General features: G+C 42.5%; 1 protein-coding gene across 1 annotated transcript; it reads right to left on the bottom strand.

Annotated features, from left to right (window-relative positions):
* Nucleotides 1-96: 96 nt before the first annotated feature.
* On the bottom strand, nt 97-17,491 carry LOC128331065 (olfactory receptor 1020-like). The gene is made up of 4 exons (XM_053264429.1): nt 17,040-17,491; nt 11,457-11,571; nt 3,332-4,249; nt 97-174 (listed from the first exon to the last, which is right to left on the bottom strand). Exons 1-4 carry the CDS (start codon nt 17,489-17,491, stop codon nt 97-99), a joined length of 1,563 nt encoding a protein of 520 aa, XP_053120404.1.
* Between the last annotated feature and the right edge of the window lie 1,393 nt (nt 17,492-18,884).

The raw sequence follows: 18,884 nt of genomic DNA, 5'->3' as shown, positions 1-18,884 counted from the left end.
GAACAGAGAACATTTCTCACCTTGGGAGATGATATAAGAATGGAAGGGATAGTAGGAGTGCATCCTTGTTAGTTCTGCTAGATCCCTGTGTTATTTTCATTTATCATTCTTTTCACCATCAAACATTGTATCCTTCTTGACCACCTCATGGCGATGGAATTTGGGGCCACCATTCTGCACGGATTATGGTTCTTGTTGGGGGAGAGCATTTCAGAAAGTGTTGTGAGGGACTCCTCTTCAGCACCTTGACCTTTATCTTATGCTACCCTATAGGTTCTGCACTGTCCACCACACTGTGTTTTTAATTTTTTTTTATTTGTGTGTTTATTTATTATATTTGTATACCACCCCAAACCTCCATGTCTAGGTGGTTTACAGCACATTAAAAACATTAAAACGAATATTAAAAGCTAAAAACAATCTAAAGCAACAAGTCTAGTTAAAAAGCTAGGTGAAAAAGTCTTTAGAGACCGTTTAAATATTGTCAGAGATGGGGAGGCTCTTATTTTATCAAGGAGCACATTTGGCAATGAGGCTCTAACTACAGAAGATGTTTTCTTAAATACCTGGGACATAACCTGTTTAGGACTTTATAAGTTATAACCAACACCTTGTATTTTGTGTGGAAATGTATTGGTAGCTAGTGTACTTCTTTTAATACAGGAGTTATATGGGCTCTTTGAGATGATCCAGAGACCATCCTGGGCACCTCATTGTGTACCAACTGCAGTTTCCATTCTACTTACTAAGGTGGCCCCACATAGAGGCATTGCAGGAGTCAAGTCTGGAGGTTACCAGCATATGTAATACTGAACTGAGGTAATTTATCTCAAGATATGGACACAGCTAACATATCAGCCAAAACTGATAGAAAGCACCTCTGGCCACTGTCTCCACCTTACACAAAGGAGAGGTTTGGACCCAGAAGCATTCCCAGACTGTGTACCTGTTCCTTCAGGTGAAGCATGACCCCATCCAGAACAGGCAGATCAAAATTGTCTACTGAGTCATTTGGGGAGGTTATGCCTTCTCCTGAGGATGTTGACATGTAGAAATAGATTTGGGTGTCATCAGCATACTCATAGCACCCAGCAACAAATCTCCTGATGATCTTTTCCAGCAGTTTCATGTAGATGTTAGAGCATTGGAGACTTATAGAGCCCTGTGGGAATGCCATAAAAAAGCTCATGTTTTGAACGACAACAGTTTCCAAGTGACACCATGTGGAATCTGCCCAAGAGATAGGAGTGGACCCACCATCTCTCGACCAAGTCAGTCTCCACCCCATAGCCCATCCAAAAAACAATTTGAAAATGGTCTGAATGATCAGTTTCCTCTAAAACTGCCTGGAGCTGGGAGGCCACCATATGAAGTTCTTTTAAAATGCTTAAGACATTTTTTCCATAATTACAATATTCAGGTCAAATACCTTCTTAAGGGGGGAAATCACTTCAAGTGCTCTCATTGTATATATCTCAGCTTTCTTTTTTGATATGTTCTCAAAATAAATATTAAAAAATCAAAGGTACTTTGAATGACATTCTATTAAATAATGTCTTCCTTACAAGGAAGAGTAAACAATAAATTATACATTACATGACCTTTTAACATACTGATCTGGTTTGTTGGAGATGATTACAGAATCACAAAATGTTTTCCCTTGGCGGGAACTTGACAATCTTCTAGTCCAGTCTCCTGCTCAGGGCAGGAATCTCCCATAGCAAGAAGGGCATGGGAACAACCATAATAGCAGTCCAGTTCTCGCTCCTTGTCCATTTCACTATATCCAGGACACTATAGTCCCATCCACACATTATATTCAACACCCATACCATGAATGCACAATGTACACAAATACAGATCTGAACCAGGTAGAGTCATTCACATATTATGTTGAACACAGGTACAGAAGTACACTTCCTGTCTGTACCTTGCATTTGAAGGGCCTGTATCCAGGTTCACTTTTAAAATGAACACAGGTACAATCATTCACCCAAACACATGTACAAGTGTGCAGAGAACTGTACATGCATGCAGCATTATGTCTGTATTGCTTATATATCCAGGACTTATGGCATGCTGAGCTGTCTAAACATCATACCAAGTGAAGGTTTCATACTGCTTTAGAACCAGGCACACATAACATTGATGAAGATGTAAAAATATTATGCGACTTCTGACTACAAACAAACAAACATCTGCCACACAATACACCAGATATAACTGTAGTCGAGAAGAAAGAAAAACAAGTCAAAATAATCAACATAGCAATACCAAGGGATAGCAGAATAGAAGAAAAAGAAATAGAAAAAAATAACAAAATATAAAGATCTACAAATTGAAATTGAAAGGCTGTGGCAGAAAAAGACCAAAATAATGCCAGTGGTAATTGGCGCCCTGGGTGCAATTCCAAAAGAACTTGAAGAGCACCTCAACACCATAGGGGCCACAGAAATCACCATCATCCAATTACAAAAAGCGACTTTACTGGGAATGGCCTATATCCTCCGACAATATCTATAACAACAGCAACAACATCGACAATAAAATTCAGCCATTGCAGGTCCTTGAGAAGGACTCGATGTCTGGATAAAACAAACCAGTCAATAACACCTGTGTGACTGTGCAAATAAATAAATAAATAAATAATACAGCTTTCAGTGCATTGGGGGTGACTTCCAAACTTCTTTCAGTGCTGTAAGCATGTCCAGCATCCTTTTTTTTTGTAAGGTCCAAACAAGGCTTTTGGGTTATCTAAATCTACTATGTTCTCTTTTTAGGTCCAACGCATGGCTTTCCTGAGTGCCAGAGGCGTATCTAGGAAGAATAGCACCTAGGGCAAGCATTGAAATTGCACCCCCTGTCCAAAAATCTGACACCAATCTTTCAGATAACTTTTTACCATAATATCAGCTGAAAAATACAAGTCTGAAGGTCACATACAAGTCATATATCTGAATATGTGTACAGCGACTTATATTATATTAATTTTTTAAAAAGAATTACCTGTAGCCCCTTCATGGGGCTTCATAAAGGCCATGGGGGGGTCTTCAAAGGTCCCCCCTCCCCCCTGCTGGCCTCTAGGGCCTCACAGGTACCATTTGAGCATGTGCGGTGGCCATTAAAAAAAAAATCAAAATGGAAGCTGAAAACAAAATGGCCACCACACATGCTCAAATGGCCTCTGTGAGGCCTGATATGGCCTAGGGCCTCACAGAGGCCATTTGAGCATGTAAGGTGGCCATTTTGTTTTCGGCAGCCTTTTAAAAAAAAATTAAGAAATGCACCCCCCTTCAAGTGGCGCCCGGGGCAAGTGCCCTGCCTGCCCCACCCTAGATATGCCCCTGCTGAGTGCCCTTTTTACATCCTTGTTCTTCAAGCTGTAGATGATTGGATTAAGCATAGGTGTAAGAATTCCATATAGCACCGGCAAAACCCTATCTTGCTCCTGGGAGTACGATGAGTTGGGGCGGATGTATGTGAAGATGATAGTGCCAAAGTATATGTTGACTACAGTCAAGTGAGAAGCACATGTAGAAAAGGCCTTGAGCCGCCCTTCCTTGGTACAGATCCTGAGGATGGCCTGGACTATATAGGCATAAGACATGAGAGTAACTAAAAATGAGCCCATGACCAATCCTCCACCCACCATAAAGGTAGCAATTTCATTGGCCTTAGTGTCAGAGCACAAGAGCTGCAATAGGGGTGGGATGTCCCAAAAAAAGTGTTTGAATATATTGTCCCAGCAGAAGGACAAGAGGGACATCAGGCCAGAGTGCACACCAGAGTTAGCCAAGCCCAAAACCCAAGCAGCTGCTGCTATCCAGATACATACTTTGCGGTTCATGAGTACGTGATAACGCAGTGGATGGCAAATGGCAGCATACCGGTCATATGCCATGACACCTAGCAGAAGACACTCAATGCCACCAAAGGAGATGAAGAAATACATCTGGGACAAGCAACGAGCGAGGGAGATATGCTTGTCTTGAGAGAGGTAATTCATCAGCATCTTGGGAACAGTGGAAGATGTGTACCCAATGTCCACCAGAGAGAGATTACTCAGGAAGAAGTACATGGGATTATGAAGTCTGCTATCCATACTGATGATGAGAAAGATAAGTGTATTCCCACTTAGAGCCACCAAGTAGATGAGGAGGAAGAGACCAATGAGTATGAGCTGGACCCGAGAGTTGCTGGAGAGTCCCAGGAGTATGAATTCAGTGACAGCTGTGCTATTTTGCACCACCTGATGTTGGATTGTCCCATCATTTCCCCCAGAATTGCACTGTTTCTTCTTTATTTGGTGTTTCTATGTTTCTTGCAGTTTCTCCTTCTATGCTTTGGTAGAAACGTCTCTTATTCGACTGGAATCGGAGATTCTGCCTGTGTTGTGTAATTCTGTCTTCATATCTGCTAATCTTCTTTGATCCTGCTGTTATTTGCTGCTTTATTATTTCCAGGACTTCTCTAATTTTCCTTGAATCTAGGTGGTATTTTTGGATCAGATACTGTTTGGTGTTTTCATTCTTCAGCTTCTTGTCTTTCATATCTTTCAATTTACTAGCATCTGATCTAAGCCTGGAGATTTTATTTTCTAATCTAATCTTCCATTTAGGTGATGTACTGCTTTCTTTTTTTACAGGTCTACTGATCTTATATCCGAGCTCTTGTGTTGTTATTGTTGCTGCACTGTACATTAGTTGGTTTGTTTCTTGCAAATTATTGGTTGTTATTTCTGCAAGTGCAACACTGACATCTTTTAATGCTGGAGCAAGTTGTTTTTTGGCAAATGTTTTTCGAGCTGGAAGTCGAAACCTGGTGGTTTTTTAGTTCATGTGCTCAGTTATTTTTTGCTTTAGTTCTTGTTGCTTTTCTGTTAAACGGCATTCAGGTTTTTGAGGTGAAGACAAAGGGGAGGTTGCCTTGTTTTGATTTTGAAACAGTTCAGCAACAGTGGCATCCTCTATTTCCAACACCTCCTCCACCTGCGCCTGAGCAACTTCTTCAGTTGGTGGTAATTCTTCTTCCATATCTTGAGCCTGTGTTGCTCTTTGCAGTTCTTCCAGCTCAACTCCTGTGAATACTTTATTTCTGATTATGTATCTTCTCTGGTCTGCTAGCCTTTGTTCTGTTATTTCTGTATCTGGATGCTTCTCTTTCCAAATTTGGTACATTCTTTTAAAATAACCTCTTCTAGTTGGACTAGACTTGTAATAGCAGATGATTATTTCCTTGTTGGCATTTTTCGTATATTTTTTCCAGGTAAGTGACATTTCTTCCAGTAACCTTGCAGTCTCCAGCCCTAATTGCTCAACTGGACATCCTGAGTCCTGTTGCCCACTTGCCACCAGATGTCCAGGGACTCCAGCACCTGGCGCAGTCCTTGTTGACTCGGGCGACGACCAACCCAGTATAGATTTATTAAAGTTACGTCTCACCATATTGTTGTTGTTGTTGTTGTTACATTTATATCCCGCTCTTCCTCCAAGAAGCCCAGAGCAGTGTACTAGATACTTGGGTTTCTCCTCACAACAACCCTGTGAAGTAGGTTAGGCTGAGAGAGAAGTGACTGGCCCAGAGTCACCCAGCTAGTATCATGGCTGAATGGGGATTTGAACTCGGGTCTCCCCGGTCCTAGTACTGTAGCCTGAAAGGGTTGCAGAGCTGGAAGTTTTAACTTGAAAGGGTTCCTCCAGGCTGCTGATTATGGAAGCCACCACCATAATGGTTATGGTGTTCTCTCTTCAGATGAAGAATATTATAGCAGTGTTCATCTGGAGAGGGGATGCCATACCGATTATTGTAGGACTTCCATGATTGGCAGTCAGAGGAACCCTTTCAGGTTACAGCTTTCATAAATGTAAGCATATTCTGCACATTTTTAGCCTACTTTTCTCCTGTAGAGCAGCCTTAAGAGATCACCTTGATGTGTCTGTCTGTGTGTCCTTAACTTCCCAATGCCTGGACCAAATTTGGTACAGTTGTCATGCCACATAGGCACATCACAATGACTTATTTTGTTACTTCAAAAGCAAATTTTGATGATGTCATCCACCCAAATTCAAGATGGTAGACATGTGAACATTTGAGAGGGAAATGGGCTAACTTTGAACCACCTAACCAATTTGCCAATGACATCTAACCAATGGCATCTGTAAAGACCCTGAGAATGGAAATAGACACAGAATAACAAGGCAAGTTTCCCAAAAGATCTCTGGACTCAGGGATGTCAACATCCAAGATACTCTAGAAGAGATTCCCTACTTACAAGAAGCTCTAGTACAGGAAGATGAAGTTAGTTCAACACTCCAGTCGTTACCAAGCCGGAAGGCTACAGGAATTGATGGAATAGCTACAGAAATATGCAAGACAATAGAAGAAGAATCAGTCAAGACTCTAATCAAACTATGCCAGCAAATTTGTAGAATGACACAGTGGCCAACAGATTGGAAGAGGTCAGTCTACATACCCATACCAAAGAAAGGAGACGTAACAGATTGTGCAATCCATTGCATAATATCCTTAATTTCACATGCTAGCAAAATAATGCTCAGGATCATCCAACACAGATTAGAACCCTATGTGGAAAGGGAAATGCCGGATGTTCAAGCTGGTTTCAGAGAAGGCTGAGGAACAAGAGACATCATTGCTGATGCATGCTGGATAATTAAGAAAGCCAAAGAATACCAGAAAGAAGTCAATATGAGCTTTATTGACTACAGAAAAGCCTTTGATTGCATCGACCATGTCAAGTTGTGGAATATCCTTAGGAAAATGGGCGTCCCAGAACATCTCATCATTCTCATGAGAAACCTATACACAGGGCAGGAAGCCACAGTCCAGATGGAACATGGTGAAACAGACTGGTTCCAGATCGGCAAAGGAGTAAGACAAGGCTGTCTACTTTGTCCTTCTTCATTCAATTTATATGCTGAACATATACTGAGAGAAGCTGGAGTGGAAGAAGATGAGCATGGTTTTAAAGTTGGAGGAAGAAACACCAATAACCTGCGCTATGCTGATAACACCACTCTGATAGCTGAGAATGCGGATGATCTGCAAGTTCTAATCATGGAAGTCAAGAAACACAGTGAAAAAATGGGACTACAATTACATGTAAAGAAGACTAAACTAATGACAATGGGTACAGCAACCAGCCTCAGAATTGACAATGAAGACATGGAAGTGCTGGATAGCTTCTGCCTTTTAGGATCGATGATCAACAGTAAAGGATCCAGCAGTCAAGAAATACGCCACAAACTAGCACTTGGTAGGATTGCAATGAAGACCTTGCAAAGAATATTTAGATACTGTGATGTGTCTACACCTACAGAGATTAGAATTGTTCGGACAATGGTTTTCCCTGTGACACTCTATGGATGCGAAAGCTGGACTTTGAAGAAGCAGGATAGAAAAAGCATTGATTCTTTTGAACTTTGGTGCTGGAGAAGACTTTTGAGGATACCATGGACAGCCAGGAAAACAAACAAATGGATTATAGAACAAATCATTCCAGAATTTTCACTTGAGACACAAATGACCAGGCTCAAACTATCATACTTCGGACACACTATGCGAAGAGCCAGCTCCCTTGAGAAGTATATAATACTAGGGAAAGTTGAAGGAAAGAGAAGAAGAGGATTACCAGCAACAAGGTGGATGGACTTGATTACATCAGCAATGAATGCACCACGGAGAGACATTAAAGGCCAAGTTGAAGACAGATCATCCTGGGGAGAATCTATCTATGTGGTCGCTGAGGGTCAACACTGACTTGACGGCACTTAATCAATCTACCAATTTGCACCAAACTTGGCATACATATTTATAGAGGATAGGTTATATAGGACATTAAACCTCATTATAGCCTATAAATGAATTTCAGAACCCATTTCAAGATGGCAGCTGTGTTTGTGTGTGTGTCTTTTCCTCTAACATTTTTGTGATGCCTGGGCCAATTTGAATCAAATTTAATACAGCTGTAGTGTCCCATAGGGACATTTCAACAGCATGCTTTTAGCCTACTTTCCTCATGGAAAGTAGCCTCTTGAGATTTCCTTACTGTCCATGTGTGTGTCCAAGTGTCTGTGTGCCCATGAGTATGTGTGTCCCAACCATACACACAGAATAAACCAGCTAATCCCTGAAAGCATACAATTTTGGAATTGCAAGGTCTTCTACTTGGAGATCTTCTAGTGGTCCAACTCCCTGCTCTGTTCATGGAACTGTTTTGTCTTCTATGAGAGATGACTGTCCAGCCTCTGTTTGAAAAACAAAAGATGAAGATAAACCCCTTCCTGAAGCTATGAGACCCATTTGTATACTCTTTATTGTTATTAATTGTGCTAGGCTGCCTACTGACTGGAAAAGAATCCCTTTTCTAGATCTTTATCATGTGGCCACCACTGACTTAACCCTCCATGATTTTTACACATGCGTAGTAAGAAGTTCTACTCCTAAGTAGTCCCATTGGTTACATTGGGTGCCCCCCATGTTTTTAGGCCACAGAATCCACAATCTTTTAACATTTCACTCCAGGGGAGTGCAGCTGTGACTCCCATATCCCAAGCATGGTGCCCTTTTGATTGCACTACTCATTGAGAATATGAACTTTTAGCAAATAAAAATAAGCATTTCAAACCCCACACTAATGAGGATCCGTATTTCAACAGCCCCATTCTCAGCATTTCAGCTGAAAGGATATGCTTTGACTGACTTAAAGGTGATCTGCATTCTACAGGCCAGTCAACCACAATCATCACATTTTTTGCTTGGTTTCTTGTTAGCTGTCTTGGGCACAGATGTAGGACTAGTTTTGAGACACGATCATCATCTGGGGAAACAAAACAGAAGCTTCCAAATAGAAACAGGTGTGTCCCCACCCCATTCCAAAGAAGTTAAAATGGGCATGAGTGTTGTTGTTTTTACCACCCAACCACAGAAAACCCATTCATTTCTGGGGTGGTTTTCCTCCCAATCGACATAATGGAAGCAGGATAGAAACCACCCCAGCATAGAAAGCCCATTTATTTTGGGGCTGTTTTCTACCCTGTGTCATTGTTTAAAATTAATAACACACGAGGGGTGCTGAAAGGTTCTAGGCCCAACCAAGAAGGGAATTACCTAGAGGCATGAAACATATGCTATTCCACATATTCACCCCAAAGTTCAACACACTTGGCACATCATTTCTCAAGTTTCTTAAACCCTTCACCCAAAAATTCTGATATCTGGTCACTGAAATACTGTTCTGCTGCTGCTATAACCTCTGAATCATTCAAAAATTTCCTCCCTTTCAAACTCTTTTTAAAGTTTGGAAACAGGAAATAGTCAGATGGAGCAAGATCTGGTGAGTAGGGAGGAAGGTCTATGCTCTCAAATCCCAAATTCTTCAAAACATCGATTGTCTTGCCAGCATTGTGAGCAAGTGCATTGTCCTGCAAAAAGAGAACACCTTTCTGCAGCTTCCCTCGCCATTTTTCTTTCAACGCCTCCTTTAACCAGCACAGCAAGTTAGAGTAGTATTCTGCATTAACTGTTTGGCCCTTCTGAAGATAGTCAGTCATCAAAATACCTTCCTTATCCCAAAAAACCATGGCCATGAAATTTCCTGCTGACCTTTGGGTCTTGATTTTCTTAGGCTATGGAGAACCCGAGTGCCACCACTTCAAGGACTGTCATTTGGTCTCCAGATCATAGTGATGTATTGGGGTAGCCTTGACCCAATAGGGGAGGTTCGTTCCTGGGCAGATGGAGCCCAATAATCAGCCCAGACGAGAGGACTTACAATCAAAGCTTTATTATGCTCTTAAGTAGCATAGGTACTGCTCAACTAATGCCAAAGAGCAGGACAAAGAACCATACAGAAAGCAACACATTTATAGTCAAAAGTATTCTACAAAATACAGCTGCATAGCAATGACTGGCCAAGGTCAGGGAACGTGTGCAGACTGCCAGCCAGTTCATTCCAGCCTTATCTTCCAGCACTAGCGGGTTGCTTTGACTTTAGGGAATATGGAAAAGTACCAGTAAACAGTTTCAAAAACTACTGACAAGGCTCTCCTTGCAAAGCCTTGAGCTTAGTTAAACAAAATAGGGTTGCTTATGTCAAGCTGTGCACTTCAATATCCATACCATACATCAGTCCCCCCTTTCTGTTGTTCGAATCTGAACCTTCAGATCCGATAAAGCAACCTATTTCTCCCTCTCCTCTAGGGAACCAATACCCCACATACATATCATACTCTGAGATCATACAAGACATCATTATACAAAGTTCTATCAAAACCAAATATTAGGGCAGCAATTCTGTGCACAATCACTTGGGGAATAAACTTGGAACTCCAGTGAGCAGAACTGGGCTGTCACACATATCAAGTTCACAATCCAACTAATCAAATTGAATCAAATACATGCTTACTCACAAATAAGTCCCACTTTGTTGAACTCAGAGGGAAGATTATATTTACAAATCAAAACAAAAGCCAATAGGACAATTGAAATAACTGTTTTTCACAAACAGAATTTGTTAGACTATGCTTTTTGACATAATTGCAATACAAGCTCAAATTCAATACATCATTCATTCTTACTCTATGTCCAGTCCTCATGGGGTAAGTGGGTAGGGACTGCAAATCCTCCTTAGTATATTCAGGGGGCAAAGGCAAAGGATTTGGATGGATTACCAAGGGGGTATGGAAAGCAGCTCCCTCAACCGAGCTGCATGCTTGACGATTGAATCAGCAAAGGCATTCCCTCGCAATGCATAACTGCCACGGCTGTGGGCTGAACCGCCTGTAGCAACCAAGCAATATTTAACAGGCTGACCAAATTCCCATTCAGCCCACAAGGCAGAACCCTATAGTCAATTTATTTGGACCCCAGTCCAATTTATTTGGACCCCAGCGTTATGAAACACCTGCAAGGCGTGGGAAATCTGCAGGATAAATTCCTGGGAAATCTGCAGGATTTTCTAGATTCAATACTCTGGAGGCATCCAAACACTGATGTACCTCTACCCGAGGGGCCAAATAGGATGGGGCACAGCAACCCTTCCACCCAGGAGGTAGTGCTTTGTATGCTGCTCGGCCACAAAGCCAATACATTCCTGGTACATTCAAGATAAGGGTCAGAAACACGCTTCTTCTCCCCATGATTGAGGGATGTTTTACACTGGCCATTCAGGCTAAAGCTCCCTGAGGTACCTGCCATCCCCCGTACCAAACATTGGTCAGGGAGCTATCCCTGTGGTAGGCACAGGTGATGCTGAGCCATAAATATCAAAAGGGGGTACCCCAGGTGTACGTGTCATTCCTGCATGTTCCATTTCCAGTAGCCAGCTTGTTCACCAGGATCATGCAAGATCCCCACCCGGTCATGTACATATATATTATTGTTCCGTATTCCCTGGGACTCGTTCTCCCAGCCTCCCCCCGTGAAATCAAACAACATACCGAAGTATCGGTAGGTTCTCCATCGTGCAAAGAAGGATACTTTCCCACATTCAGCTGTGCCCCTTGACACTCCTCCTGAGGGGGCCCATAAACATCCTTTGCAGGGACGAACTCCCTATTCACAATGTCAAAGTGAACAATATTGTGTTCACCAGGTGTGGGCAAAATATTCACGTGCTATCATTAGAGATACAAATGGGATGTTGCAACCAGCTCTCTATCTGGAATGCAGTAATCCCTAAGGAGAACCAGTTTCCCATGTGCGGGAAAAGGTATTGACTTGTGTACCACCTCCCCTCCATGTGGGTCTCCAAGCAAGGTCAATGTTGCCAACCCAAACAGGACCCCACCCCACTTGTGGGGGCCTTGCCCACCATGTGAGGGGCACTGAACCTCCTAACCTGGCAATTTGCTCATTTTCTCAGCAACCCACAGCCAGACCTGAGTGGACAAACAGATACTTCGGCTTCTCCTACCCCAACCGGGTTGGGTCACCCAAACCAATATCTGTAAGGCCATTCCACAAGAAATACATGTACTAGCATGCTGCAAGAGCTATTCCCAACCCCACAGTTAGGGACATCATCTCTGGAACTATCCCTGGATATGATGCACATTGTATCTGGAACTGTACACATAGAGGCTAGTCAACAGTAGGCCAGGGACACTATCCAAGGCAGGCTATGCTGGCAAATCTCGGGGGGGTCAGTTGGTGTGTGCTTCACCCTCGTATGGTGGACCCATGTCCTCACTCCGTCCCAGTTGGCCTGGAGTGGCTCCTTTGTCCACTGTAGAAATGTGCCTGCTCCTTATGCTCCAGGCCCTGTACATAAGCCTGCTGTGTATCATTCCCCCCACAGTCAAGTCAATGTCATTCGTGACATTCGAAATGGGAACTGCCCACCCATAGCACACTTCAAAAGGGGCAAGTTTGGTTCTTCCTCGTAGGGTTAGAGTGCATGATATAGAGCTAATGGCAATGCTTCAACCCAGTTTCAATTAAGCTTCAAAGCCCGTGTCAAATGTTTCTTTAAAAACTTATGCATCCAGGTGTTCTCCACCAAGCAAGGCTGCTTGAGATTCCAAATCACGACCCCTTCAACTTGGGGTCGACAAAAGGCTGGGGCTGCCGAACAGGTAGAGTCACCGTCTCTCTCTGGGAATGATAGGCACCAAGTATAGCGGGTATAGGCCTCCAAGGGCATGGATATATGCAAGGCCGTCCTCTGGATATATACAGGCCTTCCTCAGATATTTGGCATCATTTCCATCAGATATTTGGCATCATTTACTACAGCACTTCGGGACACATGAAGATCAGGAACAAGAAACCTGCATCATGGCCATTTCCTCGAACCCAAGACAGGGCAGCCAATGGATGTTCCGTTATTATTGGCCTGGACAGGGAATATAGATGAGGAACCCCCCTTCAGGCAGTACTGTCACACTGCCCATCCTTCTGGGTCAGGACTGTTGTCCTCTTAAGGCTCTCTTCCCTTTCATTTGATCATTGTTTTGGTCCTCAACAGAAAGACATCCTTCTCGGGAAAGACAGTTCAAGACAATCCTGCTTATTTTAGGAATAAAAGATAGACTCATGAATTCCCAATTCCCCCCCCCCCCCGCTTCCTTGGGTAGGGACAGCATGTTGAGACCAAGTCCCTGAACAGCCCAATACAATAAACAAATAAAGAAACCTGAGGCTATTTTCAATTTGATCTTTTAGCATATTCTTTCCAACTTATGTTTTGGTTGTCCTTCTTGCCCTGGGCACCTTTCCCACCCCCACTCTCCCCGAAGACCAGAACAAGGGATGATGTCCTCATTTAAGGCTCGGTGGCTTGTGTTGTAGGCTGGTTTCTAATCACGAGAACAAAATGGCAATCCGGGGCAAAAGCAAAGCAATAAAGTCAAAAAGAAAAAAAGCATTCACATTTTCCACCCCCCTTGGGAGTTTGGGGTTTTGAGGAGACATTAAAGCCTTGCAGGTCAAACATAGTCTTATCACTCAAGAGGCTGCAACATAAAACTTCAGCGCTTGAATTTCACCAAGGCCCTTTTGGGTGGAACTATGAAGAACTATCTCTCTTATATCCAGCTATTCTTTTGAAAAGTCCCAAGCATTGTACTAAATAAGACTTATTTCTTTACACAACAATCCTCCAAAGCAAGCTAGGCAGTTCAAGTGGCTGGCCCAGTGTCACCCAGCAAGTGTCATGGTCGAATGAGGATCTGAACTCAGGTCTCCCCGGTCCTAGCCCAGCACTCTAACCATACGCTGGCTGCCTACATAAGCCACGTGTAGATAGTGTTCCAGCTCTCTGTCTTCAACCTCATTGTTGAAATAAGCTCAGTAGGGCAACAATATCCTCATAAAAACCTACATAAAAGAAACAGTCCTTGCCCCCAAGCAAAAATACTATTGTCGTATATCGAATATCTCTTTCGCGAGGTCTAGAGTCTCATGAAACAAATAGGCTTCCTTATTAAAAGATATTATCAAGAAAAATGTCCATAGTCTTGCAGAGGAGTGATGCCTGTGATAAACACAAGTTATCATCTAATCTCTAGTCAGGAGCTGTGAAAACAGAGTTCGGGGTTTATGACAACACACACAAAAAACTTGATCCCTGTTAAACTGGGAGGTTTTCCAGGTAAGATGCAAACCAGTCCTTTGGAACTCCCTTCCACTTGCAGGAGTAGCAAAACAAAATTCCTATCACCAAATCTCATGTCTGGGATCTGGAATTTCAAGATCCAGCTACTGTGAAGGCAAAGCAGGGCTGGCGGTAGGACAAATTCATAAATTTGAAGCCTCAGTCCCATTGACAATACCCTCAGTTTACATCAAAAACAGTTAGCAGAAATATTTCATACATATTGCAAAAATATAAAACAACAACTCCATTCGACTATTTGACTCAAAATCCTTTTCGTTCTCACCCACAGCAACAAGTGGCTGTTCAGAGACCTTCCTTCTCACTCAATATTTGGAGTGAGGAGACCAGACTCCGGTCATAGTCTACCATGGGCTTGATTCCACATTGGAAACACTTTTCCATGTACAGTCTATACAAAAAGAAAAACCTAAACAAAGTTAGAAGAACCTAAGAGCCCCCTCCTTCCCTGTCATAGAGATATACCGGCTTGTGTAGGTTTGAGTGTATACATATACAATTTCAAGCAATTACCATCAAGCAATATCATTACAACCATAGGCCATACAGAAAACATAAAGAAAATCAAAAACATATATTTATGCAAAGCTTTTTCCCAATCTCCCTTCAGCTCAAAAAAGCATTACAGGCTTGAAGAAGCCACTAAAAGCCAATACCATAGTGCAAGACCACATCCGACAAAAACAAGTGCATTCTGAGTGACAAGGAGGACACACACAATCTGACATTGGGAGAATGGAGTAGACAGAACTCGCCCTTTCTTCTGCATGTACATTGCAACCCAGCCATTTAGCAGCACTCCCCCTTTCTGCAAAAGGAGGAAAGCATTAAGGAAGGAAAACTGTCGTTCAGCCAAGACTGGGGTGCTGCGAGAGTTCCTTCTGTTGCTAAGACCGCGTCTACTAGTTACACCTTAGGAATTCAATTTCGGGGCAAGTTTCCTTTGTAACAACTTACAGAATATATAGCAAGTCACTAAAACACTTTCACATATATAACAAAAGTCCCATCAGTGCCATCAGATGAATGGCAAAATATTCTCTGCATTCTAACAAAATGTGGAATCCCACACAGAACTTAACAGAAACAGAACTGAACAGAAATAAAGTTCTCAGGAACGGAATCTTGACAGAAGCATATCTGGGTTCCCATTTAGAAACATACACACACATATACACACCCATAGCTCCCCTGGAATTAACACAAGACGCAGTTAACTTTTAAACAAAGTTTTTGAAGGGAGGCAGATAAGGTCGCATGTTAGTGATACAATCAAATACCATTTAAATACATAACAAAATGAACAGTTACATATTTTAGACTGCATTTAAACAAAATAAAACTGTGGTGTCATTTAACATTTAATAAAATGGTAATTCATTTAAGCATGTTTACCCATGAGCAAATTAACCAGTCAAGCGGAACAAAAAGAACTCCCCAGAAACACAGTCATTAGCAAAAGGGTCTATGAATCAACATTCTATTCCCAACCTCCCCCAGATTGCATTCCTTAAGACACTGTTGCATTTCATTCCCTTTCCATGTATCATCCAAGATAAAACCTATGACCACAGTGTCTATAAATCTCCAACCTGCCCTTAATTCAGCTTTCCATCCACTTCACAACCCACACTAGGTACATTTCATTCCATTTAAATGAAAGCTTCCCTTTTATCCTTCAAACTTCAAACCACATAGCAATACATTCCATTCAAAATTTCTTTTCTCACTTACAAATCTTTCTCTAAAGAGCTGAGGTTAAGTTTTTGTAGTACTCCAAATAGCTAATCAAGCAACAACAGCAACAAAAAAACTGGATGAGCGCTTTTACCCTTGCTCCCCCCTTTTCTCCCAGCTGTTTGAGCTCGGAGACAAAACACAGCAGCAAAACACAGTCATCCTTTCCTCCTCATCTCTACCCGTCTGGGTACAAAACAAAAGCAGCTGCAAAATATTTCAGTAGTCCATGGACAAAAATTAACCATTTACGTTTTCCTCAACGGGTCACCGCCCGTAAGAACCTGCCAGTTCTCTAAAACACATTCCAACGGGGTACATGACTCCCCTCTCAATTTGCTCTGAGCTTTCCCCATCACTATGTGGAGCTTGGGACTGTAACCCAGTGAGTGGGACTTAAACCAAGTGGCTAACCCACCCTGTGCACCTTGACTGCCTAGGCCTGCACAACACTCACCCCAATCCTTACAACCTGGGACTCTAACCCTTGCGCGCTTCTTTCCATACCGCTGGCCGGACTGCACCCAATGATCCGCCTCTCTGGACTCCTCACAATTGTTGTGGCCACTCGGGGGCTGCTCTGCCTGTGAAAAAGGACCCGGGAAATTTCCCGGTAGCCGGAATGCCTTTTCACCAAGCAAGAGCCCCGGAGGGGATGCACCGCCCAGTGGGGTCCCTAATTGCACCCCATATCCGAGCCACGGCACCACTTGATGTATTGGGGTAGCCTTGACCCAATAGGGGAGGTTCGTTCCTGGGCAGATGGAGCCCAATAATCAGCCCAGACGAGAGGACTTACAATCAAAGCTTTATTATGCTCTTAAGTAGCATAGGTACTGCTCAACTAATGCCAAAGAGCAGGACAAAGAACCATACAGAAAGCAACACATTTATAGTCAAAAGTATTCTACAAAATACAGCTGCATAGCAATGACTGGCCAAGGTCAGGGAACGTGTGCAGACTGCCAGCCAGTTCATTCCAGCCTTATCTTCCAGCACTAGCGGGTTGCTTTGACTTTAGGGAATATGGAAAAGTACCAGTAAACAGTTTCAAAAACTACTGACAAGGCTCTCCTTGCAAAGCCTTGAGCTTAGTTAAACAAAATAGGGTTGCTTATGTCAAGCTGTGCACTTCAATATCCATACCATACATCAATAGTAGTGTAACCATGTTTCATCAACAGTGATGAGTCGTTCCAAAAAATTATCACTAGAGTGCTCAAAATGCTGCAAAAACTTGGAGGTGTCCACTTGATATTGTTTCTTATCGGCATTCAAACATTTTGGCACCCACTTGGCTGACAGCTTCTGCATACCCAACTGCTCATGAATTATAAACCCAACGCATTCCTTGGATATCTCCAGTGTCTCAGCAATTGTTTTAGCCAAGATTCGCCAATCTGCCAAAATCAGGTCATGAACATGATCAACAATTTCAGGAGCTGACACTGTTGAAGGCCTCCCAGATTTTGCCGTATCTTCGGTCTCAAAATCTCCACGCTGAAAGTTGGCACACCACTTCTTCACAGTTGAGTATGATGGGGACTTGTCATTCAATGCTTGCATCATACACTCATGGATTTCCTTTGGAGTTTTCTTCTGCAGGTACAGAAACTTCATGATGGCCCAGAGTTCAACACTTGAAAATTCCACACTTTTCGTTACATGGTTCTTTCAATGGTCTGAAAAAGATTCAAAACTTAGCGCTACGATCCTGCAAATTGGCACTTTACAATATAAAAGAACACTCTTTCCAGCTCAGATTTTGGGAAGTGGGTCAGGCCAAGAAGTTTTCAGTGTCTCCTCATAAATATCATAACTGGCGAGGGGCCATACTTTGGATATTTTGTGTGCCAGAGTCCAGATAAGAGTTTAACAAGAGCATAGCTAGGAGTGAAGCAGTTTGCTTGTTTATGAACCTCTATGCAGTTGGGGATGGAAATCCACCCAAAAATCTGAATGAGGGTTAATCATGTGTCCACCAATCTCCTGGAAATGTTTTGTTGAAACAAATGTGTGATGCTATCATGCTCTGTGTGCAGGGGCATATCTAGGGTAGGGCAGGCAGGGCACGTGCCCTGGGCGCCACTTGAAGGCGGGCGCAATTTCTTAAAAAAAAAAAATTTAAAAAATGGCCACCAAAAACAAAATGGCCACTGCACATGCTCAAATGGCCTCTGTGAGGCCCTAAGCCATGCTAGGCCTCACAGAGGCCATTTGAGCATGCGCGGTGGCCATTTTGTTTTCAGCGGACATTAAAAAAATTATTTTTAAAAATGGCCACTGCACATGTTCAAATGGTCTCTGCAAGGCCCTAGAGGCCAGCGGTGGGAGGGGTAACCTTTGCAGACCCCCTCACGGCCTATAGGAAGCATCCTGAAGGGGCTACAAGTAAATAATAATAATTAAATATAATATGTCACTGTACACATATTCAGTTTGGCACTATGTACAGAGAATCAGGGCTTGTGGATACTGAGCTGAAGCTTATGAGCTAGGATTGTATTCATTTGCTCTTACTTTGCTTCTTATGATAAGTGAGTTAAATGTGGTGTCTTAATAATATGGCTATTAATGGTGAGTTTGTCTTTGAATCAGTGTGAAATCCTTAGTCTTAAGGCCCACTGAGAGTTCCTTGCTCTCTTTCTCTCATTTTAACTGTCTTTCTGAAACACTAGAATATATTCCAAGCAGTGACAGAGTTCACTCTGCATATCCTTTAATTATTTTGAGAGTATCTGGGAAAAGCCAAATTCTCCATTTATTTTTAAAACTTATGTAATAGTGATGCTACAATGCATAGTAGAGAATTAGATAGGCACTTCTGTTTAGTTTTCCAAGTACACCTCCACGTAGTATTTGGGTATTTCATGAGCCCCAGCATACTGAAATTTGTAGTTTTCCAGCATCTTTTGGTCTGGCTATGTCCACTGCTAAATAGTTTTTGAAATTTTAAAAGTTTAACGAACTTGACTTATATTTTTCAGCTGATATTATAGTAAAGTTATCTGAA

This window comes from Hemicordylus capensis, chromosome 6, assembly GCF_027244095.1.
Source record: "Hemicordylus capensis ecotype Gifberg chromosome 6, rHemCap1.1.pri, whole genome shotgun sequence".
Taxonomy (NCBI): Eukaryota; Metazoa; Chordata; class Lepidosauria; order Squamata; family Cordylidae; genus Hemicordylus; species Hemicordylus capensis.
Note: the sequence above shows the minus strand (reverse complement) of the source record. Positions and strands in the feature narration are given on the sequence as shown.

Coding starts and splice junctions, on each gene's coding strand:
- LOC128331065 (XM_053264429.1), bottom strand. CDS start 17,491: ATGAAGTTTCTGTACCTGCAGAAGAAAACTCCAAAGGAAATCCATGAG. Junction 4,250..11,456: donor GAGAACCTACCGATACTTCG/GTATGTTGTTTG, acceptor ATCCAACATCAG/GTGGTGCAAAATAGCACAGC. Junction 175..3,331: donor TCAGCAGGGGCATATCTAGG/GTGGGGCAGGCA, acceptor TAATCCGTGCAG/AATGGTGGCCCCAAATTCCA.